The following is a 16291-nucleotide window of genomic DNA, read 5'->3' on the forward strand; positions in this document are numbered from 1 at the left end:
CGCTTTGCGCTGCGCAAGTCCAGTTTCCAGATTTCAGTTTGCAATGAAATCTTAGTGGAAGCATCTGTGCCTATGCCTGAGGTCGCGATGTGCCTGCACTTGCCTTACTCTGTACAGACGACAGACTGTCTGTAAGGTACGCACCTTATTCTCTGGCGTGTCGGACCTGCCTGCAGCTGGAGAGCACAAAGTAACCGGAAGGTACCTTTCTGCAGTGTTTCGCTCCTGCAGAGTGTGGTACTCGTCTGTCCTCAATAGAGAACTTGCGTGGTAAGTGCGCGCGATGGCTAACTGGGCCCCCTGCCTCTCCTCAGGCGGTACCTTACAGGACCAGCAGGACCGTCCCTCGTCCCTCGTCCCCTGCCTTGCTTTGTCTGTTCCTGTTCTGGTTCCTGGTCGCTGTCCCTGTCGTCCCTCCTCCTCCTTCTCCCTCTTTGGAGAGAGAGAGTGCGAGTGCCTGCAGTGCCAGTTGCCAGTGCCTGCCTGCCTTCACCCCCGGTTCAAACCCAACTCAGATTTTCCCTCCACACCCTCCCTGAAGCCCTCCCTTCTACACCCCACCCCTTCTTTTCCACCTCCCACACCCCGACCGCTGCACCCGACTCGTCGCTTCCTCTCTCGCGCTCGTAGTGTGTTGGTGTGTGTGTGGACACCACTGGTCTCTTGGTGCCTCTCTGTGTGGTGTCTGTCCCCAATTCTAATCCCAAATCCACCCATCCATCCCATCCTCCTTCTCTTAGTCTTCCGCGTCGCAACCCCCCTCTTCTTCCTATCAACTCTCTTCCCCCCAAAACCCTTTCGACGCCGTCGTCGATTTTTTGACTTCAGCTTCGTGGTCCAATTCCCGTTGTGAATCTTGCAGATTTGCTTCTGGTCTTGTACCGTCCGCTCCTTAACTGATTCTTCAATTTTCAACTTCGATAAATAGCATTTGTCTTACCTGGTCGACCGGCTCCATCACGTACGTACGCACTCGTCTCGTGAATCGCCAATTTCGTCCAATTCCCATCGTCAACGCGCCGCATTCGACCACATCCCAAAAAAAAAAGGTGCTTACTCGCCCTCGCCCTCGCCTGTTCGCCAGTTCTTCCCATCATTCTGTGTCACGACCGAGAGCACCACAAAATCATTATGGTTTGCTAAGTCTGATGCCACAGAACTAATCACAAGCATCTTCGCCTCGCAACCTGTCCTATACGCGTCGTCCACGTCAAAAAGTCCGACCGACTTTCCGATTCACTTCCCGACGACTCCCTTCTCCAACCCGACTTTCTATGTCCGACGCCTAGTTTCTCATTGTCCTTGACTGCCGCAGAGCGGCTGTGTCGAGAATGGCAACGGCTGTTGGTCCTGAGAGTATTATGGGAACACCCGGTCCTCAGCTTCTGGACGATCCTTCGATGCAATCGCTTCCTCTCCCGGCAATGCTGGATAATTCAACCTCTTCCACAACCGACTTTTCAGGCCCCCAAACATCACCGCGAACAATGCCTCCGCTGCCGAACCCCCCCTTCGTCTTCCCGGCGAGGCCCTCGTCCGCTTCCGCGCCGTCGTCCTTCTCGAGGGCCACTGGCAGACGCCCTCTGTCTGCCATCGAAATCCAGGACCGCTCTTCTCCGTTTGGGGACACCTTTGACCGCCCCTCTAGGTCTCCAGCGCTTCCCAACTTCACATTCAACCCGGGTGCTTCGCTGTCACCCGAAACCGCGCTGTTCACCCCGCCTCCGCTTTCTCCTCCACCGGTATCCCCAAGACTGATACCGTCACCCAACTCCATTTCGGCATCCAGACCTGGTCATGGCCACAGACGAGGAGGAAGCGAGTTTGTTGGTGGGAGCATCCGCTCTGGGGACTCTATTGTTGCGAGCACCAGTCCAACAAGACCAGAGAGTGGCTTTGCACCCGGAGGTTTCCAACTACCACCTCCTAAACCCCCAGGGCGTCGAGGCCATCAGCACCGGCGCTCTGCCGCGCTCTCAGGCCATGACCTGTCCCTCATTCTCCAGCCCCCCGCTTCAGGGCCCCCTCGTGGAAGCAGCGCACCGACAAGCCCTGCCGACTACAGCAACAGGCGCTTGGAGAACCAGCCAGACAGGCAGGACGAAAGGACGCTGAAATACGTCGAGTCTGAACCATCCTTAAAAGTGCCTCGAGAATTGCACACGCCCTCGGATGGATCAGCCAGCTCGAGTGGCCGAGCGTCTCCTGTGGCCCGGCCAGTTACACGCGCTCGTGTTGGCTTCTCTGATACTCTGGAATTCATCCCGCGACCCCTTTCGATGGTTTCTAGCGACACCTCCAGCACTGTGACTGCTCGACCTGGTGGGCACTCCGTTTCTGGCAGCATCTCCTCCATCATCTCCATTCCGACGCTCGCCAACGCCGAGACAGAGCCCGTGATTCCACTTGTCCTCACCCCGTCCCGGCAAACCAACGAATCCAGACCTAGCACGGCTGGTGCGGTGCTGGAGCGGTCTCAAAGTATCCAGTCTGTTGGAGCATCACCCAGAAGACGAAACTCGATTCCCACCCTTATCAACGTACCCGAAGCAGGTACCGTTGGCCCGCCGATGCCCAGCCCTTCTAAGACGCCAAAGCGGTGGTCATTCTTTGGACTGGACCCTTTTGCTGCCGCGGCATCGCCACTGCGCGCCAGACCTGTCAGCTCGAGCTCATCCGAGTCGGCATCCAAGCCTAATAGCTCCGCATCTTCTTCTTCTGAGCATATTTCGGAATCTTTTGGCGCATCAGAAGCCTCCGATCCTCACAGCAAAGACGGCAGGAAGTCAAAGAAGAAGAAGAAGGTTAAGAATTGGGCTGGTTCCATCTTGACACGCAAGGATAAGCGGCGGTCCAAAAAGTGCAAAGATCTGGACCTCTCTGGCGAATCTGTTGTTCGAGCTGAACCCGCAGAGGAAAAGGAAGAAGTGTTCCTCGCCGAGCCCGAAATCGACGTGGAGCCTGTAACTCCAACCTTGGTCGTGACAGACTCATCGAGCCAGCCGCAGGCCCTTCAAGAATGGAAGCCGCGACCTGTGTCTGCCCAGGACGATACCTCGTTCCCCATGATCGACTTGGATGCTGCGCTTGGTCCATTCAACACACCCCTTCCTAACAACCCTGAGTGGGACGCGGCCCAAAAAGCTGGTTCCTCTAAGCGCCAGCTGCACAGCGCGCAAGGCATGAAGGGCTTCAGCGGTCCAGGCATGCACTACCATCGGCGAGCTGAGAGCGCGCCCGAGATGGTTCCGTTCGAGGGCGCCCGGTTCGGTATCCATCGTTTTGGTAGCAGTTCGACAATGGCCGACGTCTTCGAGGAAGATGAGGAAGACGACGAGAACGGTGTCAAGTCCACATCCCAGAGTCGCAGCGCTGCTCGGCGGGCCGCTGCCCGACAGGACTCGGAATCCTCCAGCGACGAGGCGACGCCTCCTGCCGTCACAGCCAAGAACCCCATGCTCGGTCTCAACACCACCAGCACTGACAACAGCAGCACCGACGTGCCTCCTGCGGCTGCCAACCAGGATCTGAAGAAGCGTAACAGCATGAAGTCCGAGAGATCTGTGACGTCTCTTCATGAACTAGCGATTCCTGAGGAGCCTCTGCCAGAAATGCCCGACATTCCTGAATTCCGAACAACCTCTCTGTTCCATGACAAGGCGGAATCGACTGGTTCGGAGACTCCCTCACCTCGCAGAATCCTTGCGAGTAAAGATTTGGCTCCCGTTGATGTCAGCCCTCTGCACTTGCCGACGCCCTCGAACGTCCCTGTCAGTCCTTACTCGATGAGCCACGCCTCTTCGTTCCCGTCGCCCCGCTCGCCAATGTCCTACGACGCTCAAAGGATTTCAACGGCGCCTTCTTCAGTTAATGAGGAGAACAATTTCCAGTCTCTGCTTCTGGGCGAGCCTGGTCCTGAAGTCAGGCTGTCGGTGGATATCCCGTCGTTGACCTCCAGCCACTCCACAATGACGAGGGACAGTTCTTTCGTCACCAACCCTCAGTTCAGGCCGGACAGCGGCCGTACCGACCAGCAACGACCGGTATCTGTGTCCTCCGCCGCGTTTGGCCGTCGGCGATCAAGCCTGGCCAGTTTGAGCAGACTCATTAGCAGCTCCCACGGCGAGAGAAGCAAGCTCTCGATGGAGGTTTCATACGACGGCGAGACTGAGAAGAAACATAAGTCCAGCAAGTCAAAGCGACTCAGTCGGATGATGCGATTTTGGAAGCCTAAGGAAGACAACTCGGCGTAGGACCGTCAAGATGTCGCCTGTTCCTCACCAACAAGACCGGGTGATTGGTCACCGTCTACCCAGGTCTTTCCTCCGCCCATAGAGGTTACCTCACGACGCATGTATATGGAATTCTTGTACAACTTTTTTACACCTTCTCTCTCGGCGAGTCTGTCCGGCGGGATAATGTCTTTTTTAACTGGAAAAGGAGCCACGTCTCGGAAGCGAACATGTTCGGCAGACAACACCGAACATCAACATACTCCTACAACCAGATGAAAAGCATCTCCAGCTCGATGCTGGTCTCTGCTATATGTAGAGCCAAGCCAACGACGAGCTTTTTTGGGACACGGATTCGGCGTTCTTTGTGATGATAGCATGAGCAGCAAGTTGCATGAGCATAGCAGGTACGCGGCCAAATGTCTTTAGGCACTATGCAGGGGCGGAAACATTTGGTTCAACGGTTTTGTTTCCGTTCTCTGGACATACTCCGGATGAATTGCGAATTTAGGAAGGCGAAAAGAAAGGGAGGCAGACAAGTCGAGGCGCGCTTGCAGCGTCCTCTTAGTTCTTTGGCCGGCCGGCTATTTCAGCCCTCTAGACGATGGACAAATCGCGACGTAGACAAATATTAATGAACATATTCCCGAGCACTTGATAGTGGTAACCCCGTGAACTTGGTGTACTTGACCGCAACGAACAAATCAATGACGACTGAATACCTGGAGTCTGGGGAATGCAATGTTGCGGAGCACTTGCAAATCAGGGGGGCCGAATGCTGGCCCAAACGTCGTTCAGGAGCCTCGGTAGAACCCGCGGGACCCACGGCCCCTGTCGCGTCATACCTTTAATCGGCAAGGGCAGACGGGACGTTGGGGAAGCGCTGCGCTACCTTGCCTGGCGTCCAAAGCTCGAGAGCTCTCATCCGAAGATTTGACAACGCCATCCAGTACTGTAACGCGATTGCTTCCGACTCGCGATAGTCGACCGCCACGTGAACCTACCCTCCTCGAACATCTCACATTCCTCGCTCCCGGCAACCTGGTCCGACCGATTAAAGACATCGATTGGGCCGTAAGCCAAGCACCAGCCGACCCCTTTCCCCCTCTTTTTCGCATCCTCACCCGTCCGTCGCCCTCGCCCCGAAAATGTCGTGGCGCATCCAGAACCTCCCCGATTCTAGCTCGAATCCGGCCGGCGCCGGCGCCGGCAGCAACAAGAAGAAGTCAAAGTCGTCCTCGTCGTCCAACGGCCGCGGCGCGATCAAGCGGCTCATCAAGGAGCTGGACGTCTGGCGCGCGGAGCAGACGGACGAGAGGGGCATCGAGAGGTTGGGGCCCGTCAACGACGAGGACCTGCTCTCATGGGAGGCCGTGATCAATGGCCGGGGCATCGGGAACGGATACGATGGTACGAGAAATCTCAAACGCACGCCCTTCCCATCTGTGAAACCTCAGGACGGGACGGGTCACCCTCCATCTACCCATCCTCCTCTCCTCATATAAAAACACCTGCGCAAAATCACGGCTAACGATTACCACAGAAGGCCGCTGGCTCCTCGAGATCAACATCCCGACCGACTACCCCCTCCGCCCGCCGACGATCCGCTTCGCCACGCCCGTGGTGCACGCCAACATCGCCCTCCAGACGGGCGAGATCTGCCTGGACCTGCTCAAGGACGCCTGGACGCCGGCCTACAGCGTGCTCGAGAGCGTGCGCGCCGTGCGGACCCTCCTGGCGTACCCGGAGACGGACTCCCCGCTCAACGTCGACGTCGCGGCGCTGCTCCGCGGCGGGGACGTCCTGGGCACGAGGGCGCTCGTCGAGTTTTGGTGTCGGGACGACGAGGGGAGGTACGAAGGGCCATGATGCGGCGGCGGTGTGAAAAGAGGCCACGATGCGGGTTGTTGACTGGTGGTGGTGTTGCTTGCTTATCGTGATGGGGCCATGTTTGGATGCAAGGGGATCTGGAAGGTCTCAATGCGTTACCACATCCCTGCTTCCAGATAGGGCGTGGGCAGTGTGCCAAGGATGAGAATTTGACGGCAGGGAGAGGAGGGAAACGGGATTGGATATCGGAAGCGGGTTTTTGGGAGGGTTGAATAACACTTTTGGTAATCGGAACGGGATGGCGCGTGTGGGTTAGGAAATCTGAAAGGCTGCTTGTCCAGATTGTAATTATAGAATCGGAAAGGGAATATCTCATCGTCGTTGGAAACAAATAACAAGTTTATCACGTTTGAAGGAAGACTGCTGTGAGATGGAACGTAAAGAGACTCCTTCTAATGCTGCAAGTTTGTTCTTGTGCGCGATCCGTTTGGTCCGTTTCCCCCGCCGTCCTTGCGATTCCTCGCGCCTCGTTTATTCTTACACACTTCGTACGCATTTACATCTTTGCTCCCTTGAGGCTACCTTCCCTTCTCTCTCGCGCGGCCTGTCTGTTCCCCGAACCATTTCCCTGACTCCTGGCCCTTGAACCCGCCGTCGCCTCGATGAAGTTTGTGCGTGTGTCTGTGTGTGGTTTGTGGTTGCTCTGTGATGTGCAAAATATACTACAAAACGCCATCCCCCTACTTTTTTCGCCTCTGCCCCCCTCCCCTCCCCCGAGATTGTAAATGCAATTATGTCGGCAAGATACAGATGGATGGGTATCTGCACACTAAAAGGCCTAGGTCTCCAATGGTAAAAAAGAAGGCTCGCGCGTAAATTCGTGATGCCGTCGCCGCCACCGTTTACCTGCTGGCGGCGGCCGAAATGGAGGGGATGGGTGCGCCAGTTGTCCGCGTCGCTGACACCTCTGGACGAAACGTGATGGGCGCTGTTCTTTCTCCGCGTCCAGTCATGACGCTTAGTCATTACTCATTGTAGTGGTAGACCTATGGATTGTCAGCAGCTGAGCCGATTGCACGACGTGGTCTCAGGGGTCGTTTGCTTACTCTGTAGTTGGGGAGTCCGAACGGTTGCCAACCCAAGCGCTTCGCCATCTTGGCAAAGCCCTCGGTCTCGATGAGGTGGTAAAATGCGAAGGGTGGGAACATGGCGCCGTCACGATGTACGTCGGCCTTGACCAGCAACGCCGTGCCACCAACGCCGTCGAGGGGGATCTCCATGTTCTTGTCCTTGTCGTCGGTGCCCAGATACGCCATCAATGCGCGATACGTCGGCATGTCCTTGTATCCCTCGAGGAGGATGTCGTCGCGGCCCATGGTCTCGGCCATCTTCTGCGCGATCTCGCTGTCCTGCCAGCTGTTGAAGTCGTACGGGCGTTCGTCCATCTTCTTAGAGTCCTCATTGTAGTATCGTTGGAAGCAATTGGGCACGATGACAGGCTTGTCGTGGGCGGCCAGGTCCTGGATGAGGGATGGCGGCGTTTCCACAATGTCGGCGTCGAGCCACAGAACCCAAGAGGTCTGGGGGCCCAAAGTGGTGAACAAGAGCGAGTTGCGAGCCTTGGACATAACGGCGCGCCTGGCCCTCTGGTTCTCCATCTTGTGACGCTCCGCCTCGTCCTGGGACGCGATAGCTGGTTCAAAGTCCTGCCTCATGATGACGATGCTCTTGAACTTCTTGTCCATGCTCTGGGTCTTGGTGATCTGCTCCTGCAGCGCGAGAGTTGCGGCGTTGCCCTCCTTAGTCTTGGGTAGGATGAAGCCCAGCGAGATGAGCTCATGAGGGTAGTTGAGGTTCAACAGGTTATCCCAGTACCCCTGGTAAAAACGGGACATGGGCGTAAGGATGAGGACGACCTCCTGGTTGGCAATTGGGTCGGGGGTGATGGTGACATTGTTCAGGTTGTAGCGGACGACGGGCGGCGGTCTCGTGTCGGATTTGGACTTCTTTCGGTAGGGTGCCGTGGGCGGCGAGAGGTGATGAGATGCGGTGCCGGCGGGCTCTGGCTTGGAGGATTTGGAGGGACCGACGAGGAAGACGATGATGAAGATGCACAGGACGGTTCCGAGGATCAGAGTCAACGGGTTCGCCTTCTTCAAGCGGACTGACCCCATGGGGCGAGCCATGGGTGCTGTGTGCTCACGCGGAGGTGACGAGCGGCGCGGAAATCATAAAGGTTGGAATCGCAGGTCGGGAGGGTTTGTCGTCGACGGGTTCGCTTCGATTCGCTTCGCGCAAGCAGCTGGATCCTCAAGGGTAGTTGTGGTAGCTTTCGGCTCGGCGCGGGATCCTGTGGCTTGGAATGTAGAGGTATCGAAAGAGTGTAATTCTTTTCAAAGGATGTGAGAGACGGGGGGACCGTGCAAGTGGACAGAAGTCGAGAAAAGGCGCTCCTTCTCGTGTCTCTCTGGCGGGAAAGGAACGAGAAATTTGGCCAGATACGAGATTCCCACGTTGACGGGCTGGTATTAGCAGGTCGATCAAGGGATGCGCATTGGGAGGACAGCTCTACGCTCGAGTTGCAGTTGGGCTCACAAAAGGGGCTTAGCGTCATCTCCCGTCGAGGACTAACTCCGGCCCGGATTAATCTGCCTCAGCTCGAACAGCACGCAGGGCGGCGAGGTTTACGGGCGAAACAGCGCTGTAAACTTGCGACCAGCGTGCGACGGGGACGCTGAGAGGTGCTAAGACTTTGAATGGCTCAGAAGGGGGTCTGGTCCTGATTAACTGTACGGGGCCCTCAGCGGGACCCCTGAGACCTGCAGTGGGGGTCCACCAAAGTTGGGAACACTTGGAGGCTATTCTCAGCAATGGAATTTGCTTAGCACCTTCTCCCGTCCATCCACATAGCCAATTCGTGTTGGACCAATCAGGAAAGCCGAACCTAGCAGCTACTCGGTCGGCACGACCACGACTTGCGACCGCTCCCCACACGGTCGGCTGCTCCGTCGACTCCGTTAGCGCTCAGCCGCCAACATCCTTTCTGCAGCAAACCCGACCCCCAGAAGGCCGAAGGGTAAACATCATCAGTGCTCAATCCGACGGATTTTCTTTGCATTCTTATCCCCGGAGAAACGTATTTCTCACTTAATCATCATGGCGGACAAGATGGACCGTAGTCTCGACGAGATCCTCGCTGAAAAGGTACGTACACTCGCAGCCTCACGCGACATGCCCAGACCAAGCTGACACGATGCATCGACAGAAAAGCGACGGTCCTCGCAACAACCGCAGAGGCGGTGGCGGCGGTGGCGGTGGTGGTCCTCGAAGGCGCGAACGCGAACGTCAAGAATACCCTCGTGATGGCGTCAGAAAGGTACGACGCGCCCCCTAGAGTGCCTGCGCGCGGTAGATCATCACGCTCACCGGCCAGGTTCAATGACCCTCCCTCCTCCCGGTCGACTCCGTTTCCGCAGCTGTCGGCCCGCGCTGGACACCTCGTTGAAGACCGGGACCGCTTCGTCTCAATTGGTAGGGCCTAGCTAACAGGTGTCGCCGCCCCGCGATACAGTCGTTCCGTGACGAGTCCAGAAACCTCGATAGGTAAGCTTGTGAATACCCCAATGATCGAGTGTACGCTGACGCCGGGGCAGTGAATGGGTCCACGATCGTTTCGAAGAACACGGTATGCCTTGAAGAGCTTCGAATCCCCTTCGCATGGCTAAATCCGATAGATTCTCGCCGCGGCCCGGCCAACCGACGAAGACGCGACGAGCCTGATCACAGGTAAGACCTACACGCACGATAACCTGGGTCGAGGCTCACAAATACGACAGAGATGCTAGCAGCTCAAAGCTACGCGTCGAGAATATACACTATGAGCTGACGTCTGAGGACCTCGAGGTATGGCAAACCAGGCGAGAAGAGGGAATACCGGCGCAGAACTAAAAGAAGACATAGGAGCTGTTCAACAGAATTGGACCCGTGGTTAAGGTGGACCTGAAGTACGACCGCGCCGGACGGTCCGAGGGTGTTGCGTTTGTCACGATGCAATCTCGCGAAGACGCTCAGGAAGCGATCAAGGAGTTTGATGGTGCCAACGCCAATGGTTTGTCCCCTGGACCCAAGCTGCGGCTGTCCGACGCTAACTCGCTGCAGGACAACCTATCAAATTGTCTTTTGTGGGAGGCGGGCACGGCGGTCGATCTCGCAATCCTTTCGACTCGGCGGTCATGCCTGGCCGTCCCCTCTCCGAGCGCATCTCTGCACCCGGAGGCAGATCAAGGTCATTGTCTCCCGGTCGCAAGTACGACGTCGACGACGCTGCGAGCAAGGGAATCGATAGATACGTCCCGGGAACCCGCTCGCGTAGCCCCATGCCGCGTCGACGTGGCGGCGGCGGCGGCGGTGGCGGACGCAGACCGGGTGCCCGCAGAGAGGGACAACGAGACCAGGAAGGTGGTCGTGGTGGAGGTGGTGGAGGCGGTAGGAACCGGACCCGTAAGACGCAGGAGGAGCTCGATGCCGAGATGGCGGACTACTTCGGCGGAGGAAACTCCGAGGAGACTGCGCCTCAGGCCAACGGTGGCGCGAATGCTGCAGCCGCGACTGCAGCCCCCAACGACGATATCGACATGATTGAGTGATCCAAGTTCGCCTGCATGTCTAAGTTTATGCAAACTTGCAGAGTTGGACGCATTGGAAGAGTCACGAGATCAACAGATATGGGAGGGAGCAAGCCCTGACACGTGGAGAACCAGATGTCCAGAAAGCCATGGTTTGAACACGCCAATAGCATCGTGGACCCTTATACAGTAGAACCGACAATAACCACCACCTATCCTCAAAGGACCAACTTCCACGACGTGGAACGATCAAGTCAAGGTCAGGGCACCAATCATGCGTTTGGACCCTTTGTCGGGCTGCCCTCCGGCGGTCCGGTTTTCGAGATATTTCAAGATTATTATGCCGATGTTCCTGTTGGCTTCTGCCGATCATGTCCCCAAATCCTGAAAGAGGACGTCCAACCAACCTTCTGTCCGTTCGCCTCACAGCCGCATTGCAGTCGCAGTGCTCCCATGTTGAGGTTGTCGAAACAAGGGACATGCCTAATTGGGGAGGCCCACGACGAAAAGCTGCCCACCCAAAAATCAAGTTTCCGATCGAGGGGACCCTCCATGCATGTGACATGCAACTTGGCAACATTCCCCAAAAACCAAGGAAAATCGCCCCAGGTCCCCCGCCAAGCGCACGTCCAACCTGCAACGTCAGGGTGCATGCACGCAGCACCACCTCCCGCTGCACGCACCGTAATTGAGGAAGGGCAGCAGTCAGCACCCCATCTCCCCCGGCCCCAGTCTTGCCGCCCTCCTCAACGCCTTGCCTCCTTGCCTCTTCCACCTCTGCCGTCATCCCAAACCTTGGAAATTGTTGCAACAAAGATGGAGAGTACGGTGAGTTGCCATCAACCAAACTAAAGCAATTCGGGGTCACCGAGGGCTTATTCTCACCGCGCCTGCGACCTAAACGGACCGACGATAATGGCAACGCAACAATATGACGGTTGCTGGTAATAACATCGACTTATATCTGCCAGCGACGACCGTTTCTCAGTTTGTCGCCGCTCTGTCGTTGTTCCCCTCGCGACTGAATCGTGAACACGTCGATCAACACTTTAAACAGACAACCTGACTGAGAGCGCGCGACACGAGGGTTTGTTTCAACTCCCCAAGCTCTAACATCTTACTTTCGAGATCAGCGCAACATACGCAACCGTTGCGCGCTGTCTCTGACGCTGGCCTGGCACTCCCGTTCCGTTCCGGGAGACATTCAACAACTCTTAACCGCCCTATATTCCGTCATCATCTGTTCGTCGGGCCTCGTAAAAAGATACCCATCGCCAACACGGGATGGAATCTGCCCAGCACACGGAGGGCTCCTCGCCATCATCAAACACCACCAATAACAGGCGCGCACCAAGACGCAACACTTCTTCACAACGCCCGCGATCCAGCTCTCAGCCACCGAGGCATAGGAGACCGTCTGCACGCCCACCGCCCCCGTCAGACTCTGGGGACGTCAGGTCTTTATCAGAAGGTTCAGATCGTGAGCGTGGGAGTGACGTCGAGGAACTAGGCCGCTTTCCGCCAACACCACCTACCCACTCTGCCAGACAGCAACGGCCAAGGCCACGACGACCTACTTCATCAAATCCAAGACCGGCGCCGGCGCCCTCAATGCCGTCAGAAGATGAGCAACTGACTGAGCCGGTACCTCGCCGGCCAGCCATACCGGTGCGGCGTTCCGCGCCCCGGAGGATCCCACGTCTCGGAGAGCCTGGTCCTGCCTCCGCGGCGTCGGATACCGACACAACGTCCAGTTCATCATCTTCTGGCCCGCCTCCTATCCGGCGGCGTCCCATCAGGACGCGTACGGAGATGGACCTCTCTTTGAGGGGGCCCATCCTCGAGAAGTCAGAAGACGGCACCCTCGTGCCCCCTGGTGTGGAGTTTGGTCCAGATTACGACGGCGACCGGCCTCTGCCGGCGCGGACCAGGAACCCGCGCGACATCCTTAACGATGGCGAACGGGGGTTCATCGTGGACCTCAAGATGAACCTCCAGGTGGAGATCGAGCTAAAGGCCGCCATCATGGGAGACTTGACTCTATCTGTTTTGTAACGTGGGACGTGTGATGACCGGTTGGGCATTTGTCTCAAAAACCTGCATGTATGAATATTGGTTTGGCGTTAGTAATGGAGTACACTGTAATAATAAAGAGGAAAGGGGTCCATGAAAGTAAGAATCGGTCGGTCACAGTACAGGGCGTTGAGGACTTTCAGGTTCGGCAGATACCATAGGCATTCACTACGTAGAGAGGAGGTATTGATCGGCAGAGTGGTTGATGAACAGTACACTCGCCCGCTCTCGGTGACATCTCCTGTGAATGTAGTCTTTGCAGCCCACGTCTCTTGTCTCGTTCGACCTCCAGGCCTCTTCCAGAAATCTTTGCTTCGTCTATTATTCCGTCTTCTTCTTCTTCCGTTCGAACCCTTCAGCCATAGCAGCGGCGACATCTTCAAGCGTCGTGCCCCTCTTCCTCTTGCCAATCTTCTCCCCTCCCAGAGGCGACTCCTCGACTGCCTTATACACGCCGGCGGCGCCTAGAAACATCTCCGGCCCGAAACCCCCCTCCTCAGAGTGCGTCTTACTAATCTCCTCCATCTCACGCACCCACCTGTACGCCTTGGGCGGCATGGTCGTGACCCCCTTCTCCGCGAACTGCAGATGCGTCGGCAGTCTGGCGGACAGCTCGTCGCGCAGGTGATCCAGAACTCCCAGCCGCGACGCCGTGGTGAAGGACTGCGTCGCGAGGGCGGTGAACCCCTTGGACATGGAGGCGAAGCACATCTTCAGCCCACTCGCGGCGCCGATCTCGGGGGATATGTGCTTGCCGCCGAGGACGCCGCTCAACCTCGCCCCCAGGCTCTCGGCCTCGCCCTCTGCCGTCGGGAAGTCGACCAGCTTGTGGGGGCCGGACATGGGCATCCCGGGGACGGACCAATCGTCATCGTCGGCGGACTGCGGGGCTGAGGAGGAGGAGACGTTGGTGCCGGCGTTCGGGGCCGAGCGATGGCGCGGCGGGGCGCCGATGATGCAGGCGTCGATGAAGACCGCGGGCGCGCGGGAGCGGGCGAAGTTCTCGGACATGGATTTGCAGGTGGACGGGGCAACGGCGTTCATGTCTACAAAGTAGAGCGGCACCGGTCGTTTGGCGCCTTGGAGGGCGTCGATGATGCGTTGGGCCGTGGCCTCGGCGTCGCGCGGGGGCACGACGGAGAGGACTGCGGCGCACTGGGAGACCAGATCGAAGTCTGAGTCAATGAGTTCTACGTTTGCGTCACGGGCGCGCTGGATGGTGTCTTCGCTGCGAGGGTGTTAGAAATCTGAGATGCATGGGTGGGTGAGTAAGAGAGAGTGAATACCTGCGGCCCTTGACATTGGTCGCGACATTGAAGCCTTTGGCGATAAGCAGTTTGGCTATGCCGACACCCATGTCGCCGATGGAGATGACTCCAATCTTTGAAGGAGTCACGCCGTTCGTAGACATTATGACTTGGGTGATGAGGTTTTGATTATGACTGAGTGATTATGACTGAGTCTGGGAGTGGTTGAGTTGTGGAGGTTGAGAATGAGCTATCCACCTGCAGCGATCTAAGCTGCAAGTTACAGAATTGCGTCAGTTTCCGGCCTGTTATTGCCGCGCACAGCCGATTGTGACTGAACAACGGATGAAATGCTAAATGTCTCTCAATCGAATTGAGAAACAAGTTTGAGTAACAAAATCTAGTTGAAGAAATTGCGCTCTTGTCTATGTCAAAATTGATGTTACAAGTCGCAATATACGAGCTTGGCACTCAATAATTTACAACCACTATTCGATCCCTCACTTCGAGTACCCAATCCACGAGTCTGGCGCGTCGAGTTTCGAATCAATTGACTTGTTAGTCTCAGAGGTAATAAAAAGACCGTGACTTGTCACGGCGCCGAAGTGGTCGGGATTTAATTTCCACCCCGACGGGCCCCCGGTGGACGGGGAATTTTCCGCAAGAGAGGCCTCTGAGGCGCCGAAGGCGATACTTGTAGATGTGTCGTCTCCCTGAGGCAGTTCTGACTTGGCGGTCGCGGGAGGGGACACGAAATATTGAACGTATGAACCGGGAGCGACGACACCTTCTTGGGCGTGTCCGTCGTGTTGGCTGGAAAAAGACCGGATGAAGCTGTCGAGGTCGTCTTCTTCGGACGGCGAATACTTGGTTTCCGGGTCGAGGGAGAGAAGGCCTTGCTTCTTTCCCCATCCGCCTCCACCACTCACTATCCCTTGGTCAGTCTATCTCCAAGACATGAACGTGAGGCGAGATGAACTTACAGATCCGATAGACTCTGGCGCCGTGGCCTAAGAAACCTTGTACGTGCCCCTTCATTTCCAATGCCTGCTTCCACTCATCCTCTGCCATGCTGTCTTCGTTCAACATGTTCGCCCACTCGTCCATACGTTCCACGTCAGTGAGCTGCGTCGTAGCAGGCGGGATGACAACAGCCCAGACACCGACTGGGCCTGGTGGAAATTCGTGGCCCTCCTTCAACCGCCTATCGAATAGCGTCTGAACGGCGATCTCGAGCTCCTTCGAAGCTGGCGTGGCTTTGCCATCGACTTCGATTTGTCGTATGATGTTACCAAGGCCGGCCAGAATCTTCCGAGGAGCAGTGATGGGTACCAATGGCGCTTCAATGGTGGTCATCGAAGTTGCGAGTTCGCGGGAGAAGTCAACATCTTGAGTCTGTTGCTCGGTCATCTGAGCGAGCTCCAGCCGAGCTCCTGACCGACGCCAGCGGCTGGCTAGAAGTGTTGACTGCAGGCCGTTCTGGAAAATCGTATTGGCCAAGGGTAGCGTGCAGTTGGTAGTGGAAGGAGTTAGGTCTAATGAGTTGAGGCGGAAGGTGATGGCCGCCTGCAACTTTGAATCGCGCTGCGGCCTCGACTGATTGCTCTGCCATAAGTTTGGCAGAATGGATCTGCGTGATCCATGGTAAAATGAGAAGCCGTGTGGAATCTCGCCAAGGGGCTGTACCGGGTGAAGGCCATCGACTGCGGCGGCGAGAACGCTCAGCTCGCTTGGACCTGTGGATGAGAATGGCTCTAACAGGGTCGACATAAATTTCTCGTCTTGCAGCCATGAGGCATAGTGGCGGGATGCTAGAATGACGAGAGCATCGTTCTCCACCTGTTTTGTGGCATTCAATTGCTTAATTCCCTGGTTGACAGTTTGGATGAGGCTATCCTGTCGAAGTTAGAGTGATGCACTGGGTGAGTAATAGGGCATGGTACCTTTGTGCTCTGGCCGTTGCCATGAACAGAGAATCTAACCGAGTTCGATGCCCATCTTCTCAGAAGAGGCCCTCGAAGGTTGTGGTTGAGCCGTGAAAGCGTCCTTGGAGAATACATCGCGTCACGAATTTTCTCGTGTTGTTCGGGTTTTCACCCTAGAAAGGTATGGTCTCAAAGTACCCCCTTGGCAATCCCAATGTCACAAAAGCTCTTCAAAATGACGAATTGAACCTCAATGACAGGAATGCAAGGAATTATGAGCCAGCCGGCGATAACGGGGGAATTACAGACAGTGGGAAGGGCTTGTTAGGGAAAGAGGGAGAGAAATGATGATGACTTCA

General features: G+C 56.6%; 7 protein-coding genes across 7 annotated transcripts; 4 read left to right on the forward strand and 3 right to left on the reverse strand.

Annotated features, from left to right (window-relative positions):
- Positions 1-1487: 1487 nt before the first annotated feature.
- Positions 1488-4253, forward strand: CkaCkLH20_02703 (cell wall proline rich protein; the record flags this gene model as incomplete). Its single annotated transcript, XM_038885422.1, has 1 exon — positions 1488-4253. The coding sequence occupies one exon, from the start codon at positions 1488-1490 to the stop codon at positions 4251-4253; it is 2766 nt and encodes a 921-aa protein (XP_038749353.1).
- Positions 4254-5380: 1127 nt separating this feature from the next.
- On the forward strand, positions 5381-6101 carry CkaCkLH20_02704 (ubiquitin-conjugating enzyme; the record flags this gene model as incomplete). Its single annotated transcript, XM_038885423.1, has 2 exons — positions 5381-5642; positions 5776-6101. The coding sequence occupies 2 exons, from the start codon at positions 5381-5383 to the stop codon at positions 6099-6101; spliced, it is 588 nt and encodes a 195-aa protein (XP_038749354.1).
- Positions 6102-7108: 1007 nt separating this feature from the next.
- CkaCkLH20_02705 (mannan polymerase complexes mnn9 subunit) lies at positions 7109-8248 on the reverse strand (the record flags this gene model as incomplete). The annotated part of the gene is made up of 1 exon (XM_038885424.1): positions 7109-8248. The coding sequence occupies one exon, from the start codon at positions 8246-8248 to the stop codon at positions 7109-7111; it is 1140 nt and encodes a 379-aa protein (XP_038749355.1).
- Positions 8249-9218: 970 nt separating this feature from the next.
- On the forward strand, positions 9219-10708 carry CkaCkLH20_02706 (uncharacterized protein; the record flags this gene model as incomplete). Its single annotated transcript, XM_038885425.1, has 8 exons — positions 9219-9266; positions 9328-9438; positions 9634-9665; positions 9716-9747; positions 9797-9848; positions 9899-9965; positions 10023-10170; positions 10221-10708. The coding sequence occupies 8 exons, from the start codon at positions 9219-9221 to the stop codon at positions 10706-10708; spliced, it is 978 nt and encodes a 325-aa protein (XP_038749356.1).
- A 1590-nt stretch (positions 10709-12298) lies between these two features.
- On the forward strand, positions 12299-12742 carry CkaCkLH20_02707 (uncharacterized protein; the record flags this gene model as incomplete). Its single annotated transcript, XM_038885426.1, has 1 exon — positions 12299-12742. One exon carries the CDS (start codon positions 12299-12301, stop codon positions 12740-12742), a length of 444 nt encoding a protein of 147 aa, XP_038749357.1.
- A 339-nt stretch (positions 12743-13081) lies between these two features.
- CkaCkLH20_02708 (6-phosphogluconate dehydrogenase) lies at positions 13082-14171 on the reverse strand (the record flags this gene model as incomplete). Its single annotated transcript, XM_038885427.1, has 2 exons — positions 13082-13988; positions 14047-14171. 2 exons carry the CDS (start codon positions 14169-14171, stop codon positions 13082-13084), a joined length of 1032 nt encoding a protein of 343 aa, XP_038749358.1.
- Positions 14172-14507: 336 nt separating this feature from the next.
- Positions 14508-16067, reverse strand: CkaCkLH20_02709 (6-phosphogluconate dehydrogenase; the record flags this gene model as incomplete). The annotated part of the gene is made up of 3 exons (XM_038885428.1): positions 14508-14935; positions 14991-15903; positions 15951-16067. 3 exons carry the CDS (start codon positions 16065-16067, stop codon positions 14508-14510), a joined length of 1458 nt encoding a protein of 485 aa, XP_038749359.1.
- Between the last annotated feature and the right edge of the window lie 224 nt (positions 16068-16291).

This window comes from Colletotrichum karsti, assembly GCF_011947395.1.
Source record: "Colletotrichum karsti strain CkLH20 chromosome Unknown Scaffold6, whole genome shotgun sequence".
NCBI lineage: Eukaryota > Fungi > Ascomycota > Sordariomycetes > Glomerellales > Glomerellaceae > Colletotrichum > Colletotrichum karsti.